Genomic DNA, 15,495 nt, shown 5'->3' on the forward strand with positions numbered 1-15,495 from the left:
AAAAAGAGACCAAAAAAAGCTACAAAGTGACAAAAAATGGATACAAACGAGACAAAAAAAGGAACAAAATGACAAAAAAATTGACAAGAAAGCACAAGTGAGACAAAAGGAGAGACAAAACAGCAAAAATAACACACAAAACAACGAATAAAGCAAAACACAAAATGACAAAAAGAAGACTAACAACACAAATGAAACAAAAAGGAAACACAAAACGACAAAAACGAGAAACAAAATGACAAGTCAGACAGAAAAGACATAAAACAACAAAACCAAGACAAAACATTACAAAAATGAGACACAAAATGACAAAAGAACAATGAACAATCTAGTATTTTACTTTCTGATCAAAACAACTTGTCATGTTCTAGAAATGATTTTAAATTTATAGTTTTACTAATTTACAATCTGCAGTTAATGTCTTCTCTGGAATTTTTACACTTTGAGGGCCGGATTGGACCCTCTGGAGGACCACTTTTGGCCCACGGGCCTCATGTTGGACACCCCTGGTCTACAGTAAGTCTTTGCTCCCATTTTAAGTGGCATTTTGCCTTTATTTGGTGCATAGAGAAAAACGTTAGGGGAAATTACATGATCCTACTTTACCTCCAGCAGTTGATGGGACACTCAGTCTGTCCTGTAGCTCCCCCTGCTGTCCAGGTCACCACATTGCTCATATGAGCGTAAAGCAGGACTCGTTGGTTCAACCACAGGGCTGCATGTTTAGAGCATTTGTTTCTAGAGAGCGCCACCTACCGCAATGGATGATCACTACAGTGCACGACTTGCAGCTTTAAAGGATGATTTTACTCACAAGTAAAAGTGACGACACACCAGACCTGTACCGTGGGCGGATGAAGCGACTTTTCTGTTTTTGGTGGCGGACCAAAGAATCTAGAGGGAGCTGGATGGAGAAAGTTTATCAGGAGGTCTCTGAGCGGACGGACGTCCACGGATACAGTAGGACAATAAAGCAGTGTCGGGAGAAGCTGAAGAAGCTCAAAAGTGACCATCGGTCCATCAAGGACCACAACGGCCGGAGTGGGTCAAACTAGAGGTGCTGGAAGTGGTTTATCTAAATGGATGCCATTTAAAAAAAGAACGACCAGAGCATGATAGTCATTTTATACCTTATTATGGCTAAAACAAAGTGCTGTTGTTACTCTGTTTTACTATATTAAACTGTCCCTTTATTATTACTTGGAGCTATGTGACGATCAGCATCTGTCCGTCTGTCTGAGCAACATTACTCTAAAACAGTCTACCAGATTTGGCTGAAATTTTCAGGGAAGGTCAGAAATGACACAAGGACCAAGTGAAAATAACTGAAAATTTTCCAAAATGAGAAAACGATTGTCCAAAATGACTTAGAAGTTTACAAAACGACTCAAATCTATCCAAAATGACCAAAAATTGCCCAAAATGACTCAAAATGTGTCCAAAATGTCTAAAAATTTTCCAAAACAACTAAAAAATTGGTCCAAAATGACTAAGAATTGGTCCAAAATTACTCAATATTTATAGTCTGGGTTGACGGATTAGTTAAAGATTTCTGTATCATTGCCACATAGTAGCACGGCGTCACTGTAACCATGACAACAAGTGAACACTACGTCAGCTGCCTGCTGACGATCACGATTGTGATCCGACTACTAATCCCACGGTTTACTCTATATTTGTATTACTGTTACTGGCGTCAGGCACCAAGATGTTAAAAGCAGATTTTTTTTTGTTTCCTTCTTGGCTTTATTGACAGGACAGTAGCGAGAGGAAGACAGGAAAGTGGGGAGAAGAACAGAGGAACGATTGGAACCCAAGTTTATGGGTCGACTGCTCCACCTGTTGAGCTTCCATGGAGCGCTGACTAAAAAACTTTTATTAAAGAAAACACAGTATTTGGTAGAAGTGAACAACTTAAACATCTTCAAAGGTGACGATGACATTCCTGCAACACAACTTTTGTCCAGCTCTGACCTCAACAAGCTCAGAAAATGTTTTATACAAGAACTTTCTCAGCTTTTAGACTGACTTTCTTTATCCAGACAGTTGACAGTTTCAAAACACTTTGTCTTCAGACCATCCAGCCGTTCACAGTAGAGACCGTTTAGACTGTTCATGGACTCTCCAACATCTGGCAGCTCAAAACACATTCACCGTTTTTACAGAATCCATGTTTGGTTCTTGTTTGTCTCCTGGGTTTAATTATGAAAAAAAACATCTTCTTGAGGATGTGGTGACAACTGAAGGACTCCTTGATGACACTTTGACTTTGAAGCCGCCAAGATCCTCCACCTGGACTATGAAGCTCAAACACCAGGATACTGTCCTTGAATCCTTGAATGCACCGAAGAGACTCATCAGTAGAAGATCCTAGAAGAACTTTGAAGTGAAACCAGCTCCATCAGGCTGACTCACTTCATTCCAGGTGGTTTGGTTTCTAACAGACTGAAGGATGAGGAGTTTTCTTCTGTCGTCTCTCAGCAGGTTCTTCTCCTGTTGACTTCTTCTGGACGTCTCAGACGGTCTTCTTGTTCTGCAGCTGTCTGGGCAGCTTCCTGCGGTCCTTGCCGGCGTTCCTCTTCCTCTTCTTGCTCAGGAAGTTCTCCAGTTTGCCGCTCTTCTTCAGTTCCTGGTATTTCTCAGCCAGCTGCAGCTTCTTCTTCTCGGCTGTTAAAAAGAAAAAAAAGCAGAAGAGTTATTAAAAATTCTGATGCTGCAATGGATGGATGGATGATGTATGATGGATGGATGGATGTATGGATGGATGAGGTATGGTGGATGGATGGATGGATGATGATGGATGGATGGATGGATGATGATGGATGGATGGATGGATGATGTATGATAGATGGATGATGTATGATGGATGGATTATGATGGATGCATGGATGGATGATGTATGATGGATGGATGGATGATGGATGGATGTATGATGTATGATGGATGTATGTATGTATGGATGGATGGATGGATGATGTATGATGGATGGATGTATGATGTATGGATGTATGGATGGATGATGGATGGATGATGAATGGATGGATGATAGATGGATGGATGATGGGTGGATGGATGGATGATGATGGATGGATGGATGGATGATGGATGGATGATAGATGGATGAAGAATGAATGGATGATGGATGAATGGATGGATGGATGATGGATGGACGGATGATGGATGGATGATGGATGGATGGATGGATGGATGGATGGATGGATGGATGGATGGATGGATGGATGGATGGATGGATGGATGGATGGATGGTTTCACAGTACTGCTAGCTAAGTCACTGCTAATGCTAACTGACTACTTTCAGCACCAACTGAAGTTTACTGAACTTTAAATGTATTCTTCAACACAAACAAACAAACAAACAAACATTGTGGAAACACTCGTCTCGAGTCACTTCAGAGTGTTTTCAGATTTAAAATTTCATCTGAAACAACAAAATGTGCATAAAGAGCCTGAATGTTTTCTGAGGTGCCTGTAGGCAGCAGACTGAAGGTTTCCTGAATGTTTTCTTACATTTCTTGAGGAAGAACGGCCGAGCTCCCTGATTGGCTCGTTCTCTCTGCTCCCTCTTGAACTGCAGCTCTCTCTCTCTCTGCTGCTCTCGGCTCTTCCTCGCTCGCTCCTGGTTCTCCTGCAGGAAGCCACAGATTCAGAAAAAATACAGAATGACGCAGCATCAGCCAACACATTTAGATGAATTAATGGAATGGAGAGAAAAGGGCTTAAATCTACATCAGGGGTGTCCAACATACGGCCCGTGGGCCAAAAGCGGTCCTCCAGAGGGTCCAATCCGGCCCTCGAAGTGTAAACATTCCACAGAAGACATTAACTGCAGATTGTAAATTAGTAAAACTATAAATTTAAAATCATTTCTAGACCATGACAAGATGTTTTGATCATAAAGTAAAATACTAGATGGTTCATTGTTCTTTTGTTGTTTCGTCTCATTTTTGTAACATTTTGTCTTGTTTTTGTTGTTTTTTGTCTGATTTTTGTTGTTTGTCTCATGTTTTTGTTGTTTTGTTTCTCGCTTTTGTCATTTTGTGTTTCCTTTTCATCTCGCTTATGGTTTTGTCTTAAATTTGTCATTTTGTGTTTTGCTTTATTTGTTCTTTTGTGTGCCATTTTTGTCATTGTTTTTTTTTCATTTTTGTCGTTTGTCCATTTTTTTGTCACTTTGTCACTTTTTTGTCTCATTTTTTTGCCATTTTGCATCCCTTTTTGTAATATTTTGTCTTGTTTTTGTCATTTTTTGCCTTTTTTTGTTTGATTTTTGTGGTTCTGATCCTCCAGTAAATCCTCTATGGTTCAGTTCCAGATGACTAAATGTTGTGTTCCTTTGTAGACACTCTGTGATCTGGAAGTTGTAATGTGGAAATGATAAACTGAGGCTGAATGTTGATGAAATTTGGAGGGAACCCACAGCGGTGGTAAATAAAAATGACTAAAAAGACAAAATCTAAATGAGATGTAGTAGCCAGGTGTATCTCTCACCATTCTCTTGAGAAGGAACTGCAGCTTCTCCTTCCTGCTGTTGTTCTTCTTCGTCTTCTTCAGCTGCTTCTTGATGATCTGCAGACAAACGACACGCTAACTGAAGCATCCCTCAGACTGACATCCCATCTACAGACGTTACTCTGGATCTCTCACCTCTTTCTCTCTGTGTCTGATGTCATCAATGAACTTGTAGGTCTTCTCGAAGATCTCAGGTTTGTATTCTCCAGACAGGTCGTCAAATCGAGGATCCCTCAGCGTCTAGAGCACCAAGCAGGAACAGATTAACGCAGCAGATACCAGGCTTCATATCGGAAACAGTTCAGCTTTTCTTCACTCACCAGTTTCCTGACAGGGACGACCTGACGCAGGAACGGAGCCGGTTTCTTAGCCGACATCTCCACGGGCCTGACAGCACAAACACAAAGACTGTAACAGAGCAGACCAGGGGTGTCCAACATGAGGCCCGCGGGCCAAAAGCGACCCTCTAGAGGGTCCAATCTGGCCCTCAAAGTGTAAAAATTCCAGAGAAGACATTAACTGCAGATTGTAAATTAGTAAAACTATAAATTTAAAATCATTTCTAGACCATGACAAGTTGTTTGGATCATAAAGTGAAATACTAGATTGTTCATTGATCTTTTGTCATTTTGTGTCTCATTTTTGTAATATTTTGTCTCATTTTTGTTGGTTTTTTGTCTGACTTTCATCTCATGTTTTTGTCGTTTTGTTTCCTTTTCGTCTCGCTTGTGTGTTTTGTCTTATTTTTGTCATTTTGCGTTTTGCTTTGTTCATTGTTTTGCATGTCATTTTGTTTTTTTTGGTCTCATTTTTGTCGTTTGTCCATTTTTTTGTCGCTTTGTATTTTTTTTGTTGAATTTTTTGTTTTGCTTCATGTCGTTTGTCAAATTTTTGGTCATTTTTTCTTGCTTTTGTCATTTTGTGTTTCATTATTCATAGTATTTTGTCTTGTTTTTTGTCTGACTTTTGTCGTTCGTTCTCGTTTTTGCTGTTTTGTTTTTTAGTCGCTTTTGTCATTTGTTCAATTTTTTGTCGCTTGGTAACTTTTTTTGTCGAATTTTTTGTTTGTCATTTGATTTTTTTGACGTTTTTTTGTCTCATTTTCGCAATATTTTGTCTTATTTTGTTGCTTTTTGTCTTTTGTCTGACTTGTCTCATGTTTTTGTGATTTTGTTTCTTATTTTTGTGGTTTTGTGTTTCCTTTTTGTCTCACTTGTGTTTTTTGCCTTTTGTCATTTTGTGCTTCACTTTATTTGTTGTTTTGTGGGTTTTTTTGTCAAATTTTTTGTTGTTTTGTGTCTCATTTTGTAATATTTTGTCTTGTTTTTCGTTCGTCTCATGTTTTTGCCATTTTGTTTTTTCATTTTTGCTGTTTTGTGTTTCCTTCTTGTCTCGTTTGTGTTTTTTGTCTCATGTCATTTTGTGTTTTGGTTTATTTGTTGTTTTGCGTGCACTTTTTGTGTTTTTTTGTCTTGCTTTTGTCATTCATCCATTTTTTGTCGCTTTGTTACTTGTTTGTCTAATTTTTTTGACGTTTTGTGTCTCATTTTCACAGTATTTTGTCTTGTTTGTTATTTTTTTTGTCTTTTCTTATCTGATTTTTGTCGTTTTGATCATATAGGAAAACTGCTAAGGCCCCTGAACTAAAATGAGTTTGCCTCCCCTGCTTTTAGATGGTAAAAAGTCCAGTTGTGTGTTCAGACTAAAACTCTCACCGGTTCTTGTTCAGTCGTTTCTTCTTGCTGGTTTGTCGACTCCTGTCGCTGCCGTAAGCGACCTGGTTGTAAACTTTGGTTCCCACCTTGTTCTGCAGCTTCATGATGTCTTCAAAGGACATGTTAGACAGTTCTAGGAGGTCACAGAACACAGAGTTTGGTACAAATCTGGACCAATCACAGCACAGATCAGGGACATTTCTAGGTCATTTTTTTCTCTATTTCTTCTCACCTTTTCTGATGTCTTCTTTTGTCTGGATCTCACTGCTGCCACCAACATCTTCAGGGTCTTCATCCTCCTCCTCTTCATCCCCGTCCTCCTCTTCATCTCCTTCCTCCTCATCCTCTTCACCTCCCTCCTCAGACTCTTCCTCATCCCCGCTATCGGATCCGTCCTCCTCTTCATCACCAGACCCCTCCTCTCCTCCAGGATGCTGCTCTTCCTCCTCAGTCCTTCCTCCTCCTCGCTCAGTGAACAGGACAAAGTTCTTCTCCACATCAGAGTCTTCATCATTGCTGCCGCTCGCCATGTTTTTCTTCTTCACCAGCTGCTTCTGTTTTCCTCTCATCTTTGTTTCCGTGAACCTGGAAGATGCAAAGAGGAGTTATCAGATACAAAATGAACATCTTAGCAAATATTAGGGGGAATTTTACTCTTACATGGAGAGAAGTTCTACCCAATTAAAGGTCTTATCGAATCCAAGAAAAACGTGTTCAGCTGTAGGAAGAGGAGCTAATAGACACTACTGGTGAGAGAGCGTGTTGGATTACAGGTTAGTTCTATTAAATGTGATGAAATTCACCTGCGCTTCAGTCAAGTTTTCATCTTTTTTTCACACCTGACATCGACGTTAATTCTCCTGAGAACTTAGCCTTATATTATGACATATCAGAATCCAAATGCAGGATTTTTACAACATCAGACTCATAGTTGAAAACAAATTTAGGATATCTAATAAGGATAACATAAATATACAGAATTAAAGGGGGGAAAATATCATTAATCAGAATTATGACTAGTAAGGAATAAAGTGTAGACATCAGAAATTGAATTGGACTTGAGCTTTAGTCGTAATTCTGAATTGTAGAAATCTGTAACAAGAAGCCCCAAAGATAGGAATGAGTTAAAGTGACGTCGTTTGTCCTGGAACAATGACGCATGAGCCTCGAAGGCTAAAACACACCCAGCTTTATCTTTACTTTCCCGACCATAATTTACTAACTGAACACCACGCAGCACTTAAACAGTCTCAAAACAACAAATTGAGACCATAAGCTCATTAGGAAAATGGTAACTAAGGTAACAGATCATGTGACAAGTGGACCAGACTTGTTTTCATCCAGAGGGATCTGCATAATAACCTATAAATAACCACAACTCGAAATTTTAATCACAGCTATCTAGAACTGAACATCATAGTATTTTATTTTATGATCAAAGTGACAGTCAGACAAAAAAAGACAAAAAATCCCACCAAAAACAAGACAAAATATGACAAAAACGAGACCAAAATAACAAAATACAAGACAAACGGCACGAAACAAAACAAAAAAAGAGACAAAAAACAACAAAACTACAAAGCGACAAAAAAATGGACAAAAGACAAAAACAAGAAAAAAATTACACAACTGACACAAACAGGACAAAAAATGACAAAAGCTTTTTTTTTCTGTTTTATAAGGTGAAGTGTCTGTTGTGTTCCAAGGAACTAGAGAAATATTGTCCAAAAAGAAAGAAACCGCCTGAATCCCAGCACTGTGGAAAAATTGATGTTTTTGAATAAAAACAAATAAAATGTTGTCCCTACTTTTGTTTTTCACTGGTACCACAAGCACAGTCACAAAACAACAAGTAGCAAAAGCATATTAAATTTTATTTATGTAGCCCTTATTACAATTACAAGTATCTAAGAACCTGATCATAATCAAGCAGTGGAGCTACAAATCTCAAATCTCTCCCCAGTTTGTTTCCATTTCCCCCTCTGTCTCTGCTATCAGGAAAAGCAGACACTATATTAAGTATATTACTTGTTTATTGGCATTATCATTTAAGCACAATTCAAAGCTTCACATAGCAAAGCCAGTGTGTCATTATAGGCACTCTGCCTGTTTTACTTTTATTTGTCCAGTCGATGGCGCAGTAGAGCAAATGAAGCACCATGAAGCTTCGACCCATGAGTGAACCAACTGGACGGAAAACCTCAAAGCTTCATGAAGCTTCATGTCGCCATCACTGGTTTCTGTGCTTGTTTTTATGGACCTTTACTCATCGCATCAGCCGTGGAAAAAAAAACCTGTTGGATAATTATGGCGTTTCCTGTCGATCATTTATATCCAGAACTAATAATTAGATCGTCAGGAACACTGCACAGCTTATTTTATCATTTTTATTGATAATATTTCTTCCCAGTAAGCGCTGACGTCACCGCTACTGCTGTCTACGGCGGCTGGAATCCAGAAAAAGCGAACATACCTGCTGATTAAGTCCTCATTAGAGTCCTGTTGTGCTCGGCTCCATTATCCACGTGTAAACAAGACGGCGGAAGCAGTCACAGCAGCGTCATAGCGGCTTTCAAAATAAGAGCGTAACGGGGTTGTTCTGTTCAAATAAAGAAACAACCGCGCTGTCACAAAGCTTTCTGATTTGAGTTTTAGACGCACACGTCTTCCACCGACCCTACTGGGATTTACAGTGTTCATCCTGCAGTCTGTTTGTTTCTACGGAGATTTGTGTTCACGTTGTTTTGTAGGAAGGTTATCAACTTCCTGTTTTTATCGCAGCCCTGCTTTAAAACAACTTTATTTAAAAATTACTGAGCAGAATAACAGTTTCTGAAACACGGGGAACTGATCCAAGCAAAACTACTTTACTTAAACAAAGATACACATGAGTACAATTTACAAATAAAACTAAAACTATTTCTGCTGTTTTAATTTAAAGTATAAATGTGTAATCACATAAATTTTATGTTCTTTTTGAAGAAATTCCTCCTAAAATCTCATGACTTCCGGTCTGGTGGGTTCACAGTTGAATTTATTACATGAATAAATGTAGATATAAGAAATAAAAATGAATAAATTAAAGCTGGAAGTCATTTTATTGTTCGTGCCCAAACCACTTTTCACTACAGGTCCTTCTTCTGGACAAATAGGTGTCATTTTATTTATTTTATTTTTTAGAATAATGCAGCTTATTTGTGGATGTCCTCTTTTAGTGGGTATGTGCCCAACCTGAACCTACCTCTAGAAGGAGGAGGAGTTTATTCTGGTTGCCAGGAGACCGAGCTGAAGAGCTGCGTCAAGTCACACACATTAACCCGGAAATGGACAAATTGCCCTTCAAAGTAAATGTAAACCAGAGCCGTCGGTGGAACCAAAATAATTTCTCCGCTCAGACTCAGCAGTTCACTTGCATCTGAAGGATGAAGGACATTCCTCTGAGGACAGCAGCGTCCACCTTTTGGACAGAGAGGACAGATGGTTGGAGAGAGGAGTGAAGGCAGCCGTCTATATCAACCTGTAACAACCATCTCTGAACATCTCTAAATGCAGTGATCAGGTTTCTCCCCAGACAGTTTCACCATCAGAAACATCTCCTGACTTGGCAGATTCATCTCCTTTGTTGTTTAAACTTGCAGCTCCACCACCATGATCACTGTCATTGTTGGTGGATCACCTGATTTCACGATATTCACACCTGGAGACAGATGGACCATTAGTCGTGTGACCTGGAGGGACTATATAGTCAGGAACTCCACATTAGTCAGAACTGAAGAAGCCTCTTGGATGAAATGTCTTCAAGAACCTACAAGAGAAGTCCGGTTGATTTCTACTGAAGCTCCTACAAGAACTGAAGATTTCTGAAACCTGGTTTACATAATAATAATAATAATAATAATAATAATAATAATAATAATAATAATAATAATAATAATAATAATAATAATAATAATAGCAACATTAATTATTATGAATTATGAAGGACAAACCTTCAAAAAACTACAGACCTGAGCTCAGAGCTCACAGTCCTTAAAAATAAATAAATAAATAAATAAAATTTTATTTACCTTTAGGGTGTCTATGTGTCACGTTGCTAAATATTATCCATAATAAAATGAAACCAAAAACTCTGGATCAATATTATGATATAAATATGAATAGAATAAGAAGCCAAATAAGTAGATTCACCAAAAAGTCATCCAAATTATAAAACAAATGAAAGCCATGTATTTTATCATTTAATAATCAACAATTTAATGTGTCATTTAGGAATGGTATCTGATCAGTGTGTGTGGCAAAAGCACTACAGGCTGCTGGGAGTTGGCGTTTTAGTGTTCATTGATTGTTGGTCAGATCTCATCACCACTTGGAGATGATCCGAGCTGTGGGGCTCTTATTGTGAAAAGTCGCGCCGGAGCTGCGGTTCTCAGCGTCTCTCCGGTAACGGCCGTCGGTCTCCGGTGACTGAACGGTCCGAACGCAGCGGCAGTCAGACTGATCTGGATGCTGAGCAGATTAGAGCTCAGCAGGAGAGAAGACAGAAGCTCGGGTCCTCCTCAGGGCTGGTTGGAGATTCAGCTTCATGAGGAGCTGCAGACAGAGTCCTGAAAGACAGACAGACAGACAGGCAGAGGGACAGACAGACAGGCAGAGGGAGGGCTCACTGCAACAGGTCTGAGACATAAGAAGCGATGTGAGGACAGGAGGGACAGCAGCAGGACGGACTGATGGTTTGATGGTTGGAGCTACAGGAGATCATCCACCATGATGCCGGTGAGTTGATCATCCACTGTAGAGAGCTTATAATGTGGAGCTTCCACAGCAGCACCGACAAGAACTTCACAGCTCCAGCTTCATTTATAACAGGGGTGTCCAACATGTGGCCCGCGGGCCAAAAGCGGTCCACCAGAGGGTCCAATCCGGCCCTCAAAGTGTAAAAATTCCAGAGAAGACATTAACTGCAGATTGTAAATTAGGAAAACTATAAATTTAAAATTATTTTGCTAGACCATGACAAGTTGTTTTGATCCTAAAGTAAAATACTAGATTGTTCATTGTTGTTTTATTTCTCGTTTTTGTAATATTTTGTCTTCTTTTGTTGCTTTTTGTCTTTTTCTGTCTGACTTTTGTGTTTTTTGTCTTATTTTTTGTCATTTTGCTTTTTGCTTTATTTGTTGTATTGTGTTTCTTTGTCTTGTTTTTGTTGTTTATTCGGGGGTTTTTTGTCCCTTTGTAACTGTTTTGTTTTGTGCCATTTGTCTCAAATGTTTGGTTGTTTTATGTCTCATTTTTGTAGTGTTTTGTCTTGTTTTTGTTTTTTCTTTTTTGTCTGACTTTCATCTCGTTTTTGTCATTTTGTTTCTCGTTTTTTTGTCGTTTTGTGTTTCCTTTCCATCTCGCTTGTGGTTTTTGTCTCCTTTTTGTCATTTTGTGTTTTGCTTTATTTGTTGTTTTTTGTGCCATTTTTGCTGTTTTGTGGGGTTTTTTGTCTCGTTTGTCGTTGGTCCATTTTTTTGTCGCTTTGCAACTTTTTTGTCAAATTTTTGGTGATTTTTTTTTGTTTTGTGTTTGTCAAGTATTTTTTGTCGTTTTGTGTCTAATTTTTGTAATATTTTGTCTTGTTTTTGTTGTTTTTCTCTTGTTTTTGTTTTTTTGTCTGATTTTTGTCGTTCGTCTCATTTTTTTGTCATTTTGTTTCTCGTTTTTGTCATTTTGTGTTTCCTTTTTGTCTCGTTTGTGGTTTTTGTCGTATTTTTGTCATTTTGTGTTTTGCTTTATTCGTTTTGTGTGCCATTTTTGTCGTTTTGTGTTTTTTTTGTCTGGTTTTTGTCGTTTGTCCATTTTTTTGTCGTTTTGTAACTTTTTTGTCAAATTTTTTGTGTCTTTTTTGTTTTGTTTTATGTCAATTGTCAATTTTTTCCCGTTTTGTGTCTCATTTTTCTAATATTTTGTCTTGCTTTTGTTGTTTTTCTTTTTTGTCATTGGTCTCATGTTTTTGTCGTTTTGTGTTTCATTTTTGTCTAGCTTGTAGTTTTTGTCTTATTTCTGTCATTTAGTGTTTTGCTTTCTTCGGTGTTTCCATGCCATTTTGTGTTTTTGTCTCGTTTTTGTTGTTTGTCCATTTTTTGGTCACTTTGTAACTTGTTTGTCTAATTTTTCGTCTCTTTTTTTGTTTTATTTCATGTCGTTTGTCTTATTTTTTTATGTTTTTTTTGTCTCATTTTCGCAATTTTGTCTTGCTTTTGTTGGGGTTTTTTGTCTTTTTTATCTGACTTTTGTCGTTTTGATCATATAGTAAAACTGGTCCGGTCCACTGGAGATCAGACTGGGCTGAATGTGGAACCTGGACTAAAATGAGTTAATGTATTGATTCCCTGGACTTAATAAGAATGTTTTTTAGGTTCATGCAACCTTCTAAGGTTGCTTCAAAATGCGATCAGATCTCAAAAACTAAAAAAAAAAATAACAATAAAAATCCAGGAATTTGTTGTGACAAAACACAACCATTTAATCTGAAGTCTGGAGCTGCAGTGAAGAATCGATTAGTTGTTAATCAGCAACTATTCTGATAATTGATTAACCAGTTTGAGTATTTTTTGTGTCTAAATTCTCTGATTGCAGGTTCTGAAATCTGCATATTTTCTGGTTTCTTTCCAGTAAACTGAATATCTTTGGTTTGTAGACAGAACTAGACTGTCATCACATTGGGTTTTTTTGAAAACACCCGTCAATATTTTTCACAATTTTCTAACATTTTAGAGACCAAATAACTTATCAAATATACAAGAAAATAATTGACAACAACAGGTAGTTTTAGTTTGATGTAGTTTAACTTCAGTCATTGGGGAAAATTTGGAATTTAATGTAAATATTTTTGATAACAGTAGAATTCCACTCTGTTGTGTTCAGATGAACCTGCCATGAACTAAACCCACTGTTCTCAGGTCAGTAATGAAGTGTTGTAGCCAACTCACTTACTTACTTTTTTAGTTTTAAAATGTGTGTAATGAAGCTGAAGGATGAAAAAGTTTGACGGATCAGAGAGACTTTAGATCAGGGGTGTCAGACTCATCTTAGTTCAGGTTCCACATTCAGCCCAGTTTGATCTCCAGATACCGTATTTTACTTTATGATCAAAACCCAAAAAACAACAAAAACAAGACAAATTATTACAAAAATGAGACACAAAATGACAAAACGAGACAAACGACACGAAACAAAACAAAAAAGAGACAAAAAATTTGAGAGAAAAAGAAATAAATGTTAAAAAAAATAGAAACGAGGCAAAAAGGAAACAAAAATGACAAAAACGTGAGACGAACGACAAGTCAGACAGAAAACAACAAAAACAAGACAAAATATAACAAAAATGAGACATAAGATGACAAAAATGAGACAAACGACACGAAACAAAGCAAAAAAAAGAGACAAAAAAGTTACAAGGCACCAAAAAAGGAGACAAACGAGACAAAAAAATGACAAAAAAGGAACAAAATGACAAAAAACACAAGCGAGACAAAAAAGAAACACAAAACGACAAAAATGAGAAACAAAACGACAAAAACATGACACAAAAGTCAGATAAAAAACAACAGAAACAAGACAAAATATAACAAAAATGAGAAACAAAATGACAAAAACAAGACACCAAACGACACAAATTTAAGAAACAACATGAAACAAAACAAAAAAGAGACAATAAATGGACAAACGACAAAAACGAGACCAAAAAGCACAAAATGACAAAAACATGAGAGAAAAGTCAGGCAAAAAAAGACAAAAAACAACAAAAACAAGACAAAATATTACAAAAATGAGACACAAAATGACAAAAGAACAAAGAACAATCTAGTATTTTAGTTTAGGATCAAAACAACTTGTCATGGTCTAGAAATGATTTTAAATTTATAGTTTTACTAATTTACAATCTGCAGTTAATGTCTTCTCTGGAATTTTTACACTTTGAGGGCCGGACTGGACCCTCTGGAGGGCCGCTTTTGGCCCGCGGGCCCCATGTTGGACACTCCTGGTTTAGAGTCAGGCAGCTGCTGTCGTCATGCTGGATGCTTGTTGTCTCCTGGTCTGGGAGGAGAAGGAAGTGCTGACCTTTCCATCCAGACTGCAGCATCTGCAGAATCCTCCGTCTTACTGCTTCTCAACACTTTGACATTTTGGGCTGCAGCCTGGGCGGATCGGAGTGATGTCCTGGTTTTAATCTGGACCTTTGTCGTGTCACAGTTCCTGCTCCTCCCTGATCTGAGCTGCTGTCTGAGGCTCTCTCAGAAGGATGCAGATCTTCAGAGGTGTGAATTGAAGCTGTAATGTCAGATCAAAGTCAGTGAGAGCGAACATGTCAACTTCCTGGATTTGAATGCTTGCAGCTTTAATTAGTTCCCCTTTCATAGTATGGTAAATAATAGAAGAAAGGAACTTGATGAGGTCTGATTGTTAAAACTAAGGCTTCATTGAAGAACAAGAGGAACAAATAATCAGTTCAACTTCTCCTTCCTCTTCTCAGTTACAGTTTTTTATCGCTCTTGACACCTCAGTTTTACTTCTGACTTCATAGTATTTATCACATGTAGAGAGCAGGTTATATTATATTATTATTTAACGCGATATTTTCGTTGTAATTAATTAATCGAAATTAACACGTTAAAGTCCCAGCCCTTATATATATATATATATATATATATATATATATATATATATATATATATATATATATATATATATATATATATATATATATATATATATATATATATATAAATAAAATATAAATAAAAATAAATAAATTTCCTGAAATTTGGGGGGGGCGGGCTTCTGAATTTTAAGATTTTTTTCAGACAAGGAAACAGTATTTTTTGGTGTCCGTAAATGAAGACAACAGGAGGGTTAAAGGGAAGGTGAAGGTCCCATCATGTTTCATCGAAGCTTTCTTTTAAAGGCAGCACACCCTGATCATTATATTACGTCCTCATCATCTTCCAGGCCTCGCTGGAGCTCTCTGCTGCTTGGTAACTGTTGCCACAGTGACCAGAAACACACACACAGACACACACACACACACAGACACACACACACACACACACACACACACACACACACACACTGTTCAAGGTCATACGGGAAGTCTATTATTTTAGTATTCCTTGGGCGATGAGGAACTAAAGCGTTTGTAACCTTCCTGTTCATTTACAATGTCGTCCTGATGCTGACATTTACACCAAAGACGACTAAATCAGAC

At 37.7% G+C, this 15,495-nt stretch overlaps 2 protein-coding genes across 4 annotated transcripts in view; one reads left to right on the forward strand and one right to left on the reverse strand.

Annotated features, from left to right (window-relative positions):
- Nucleotides 1–1,818: 1,818 nt before the first annotated feature.
- On the reverse strand, nt 1,819–8,854 carry rrp36 (ribosomal RNA processing 36). 2 transcript variants are annotated; one of them, XM_023274281.3, is made up of 8 exons: nt 8,719–8,854; nt 6,478–6,830; nt 6,246–6,378; nt 4,851–4,917; nt 4,666–4,770; nt 4,510–4,587; nt 3,529–3,646; nt 1,819–2,667 (listed from the first exon to the last, which is right to left on the reverse strand). In XM_023274281.3, the coding sequence occupies exons 2-8, from the start codon at nt 6,812–6,814 to the stop codon at nt 2,516–2,518; spliced, it is 990 nt and encodes a 329-aa protein (XP_023130049.2). In that variant the 5' UTR covers nt 6,815–6,830; nt 8,719–8,854; the 3' UTR covers nt 1,819–2,515. The 2 variants fall into 2 exon arrangements, with proteins under 2 accessions (XP_023130049.2, XP_035805894.2); XM_035950001.2 differs by having other exon boundaries at nt 4,851–4,938.
- Nucleotides 8,855–10,700: 1,846 nt separating this feature from the next.
- Nucleotides 10,701–15,495, forward strand: part of LOC111571195 (apoptosis-stimulating of p53 protein 2-like) — a 31,694-nt gene continuing 26,899 nt past the window's right edge. The window contains exon 1 of one of the 2 annotated variants that reach the window (XM_035950003.2): nt 10,701–11,018. In XM_035950003.2, the coding sequence (XP_035805896.2) occupies nt 11,010–11,018 (9 nt within the window). In that variant the 5' untranslated portion in view covers nt 10,701–11,009. The remainder of the gene's footprint in view (nt 11,019–15,495) is intronic. The other variant, XM_023274278.3, reaches the window with a different exon arrangement.

Source organism: Amphiprion ocellaris, chromosome 4 (assembly GCF_022539595.1).
Source record: "Amphiprion ocellaris isolate individual 3 ecotype Okinawa chromosome 4, ASM2253959v1, whole genome shotgun sequence".
Classification (NCBI taxonomy): domain Eukaryota; kingdom Metazoa; phylum Chordata; class Actinopteri; family Pomacentridae; genus Amphiprion; species Amphiprion ocellaris.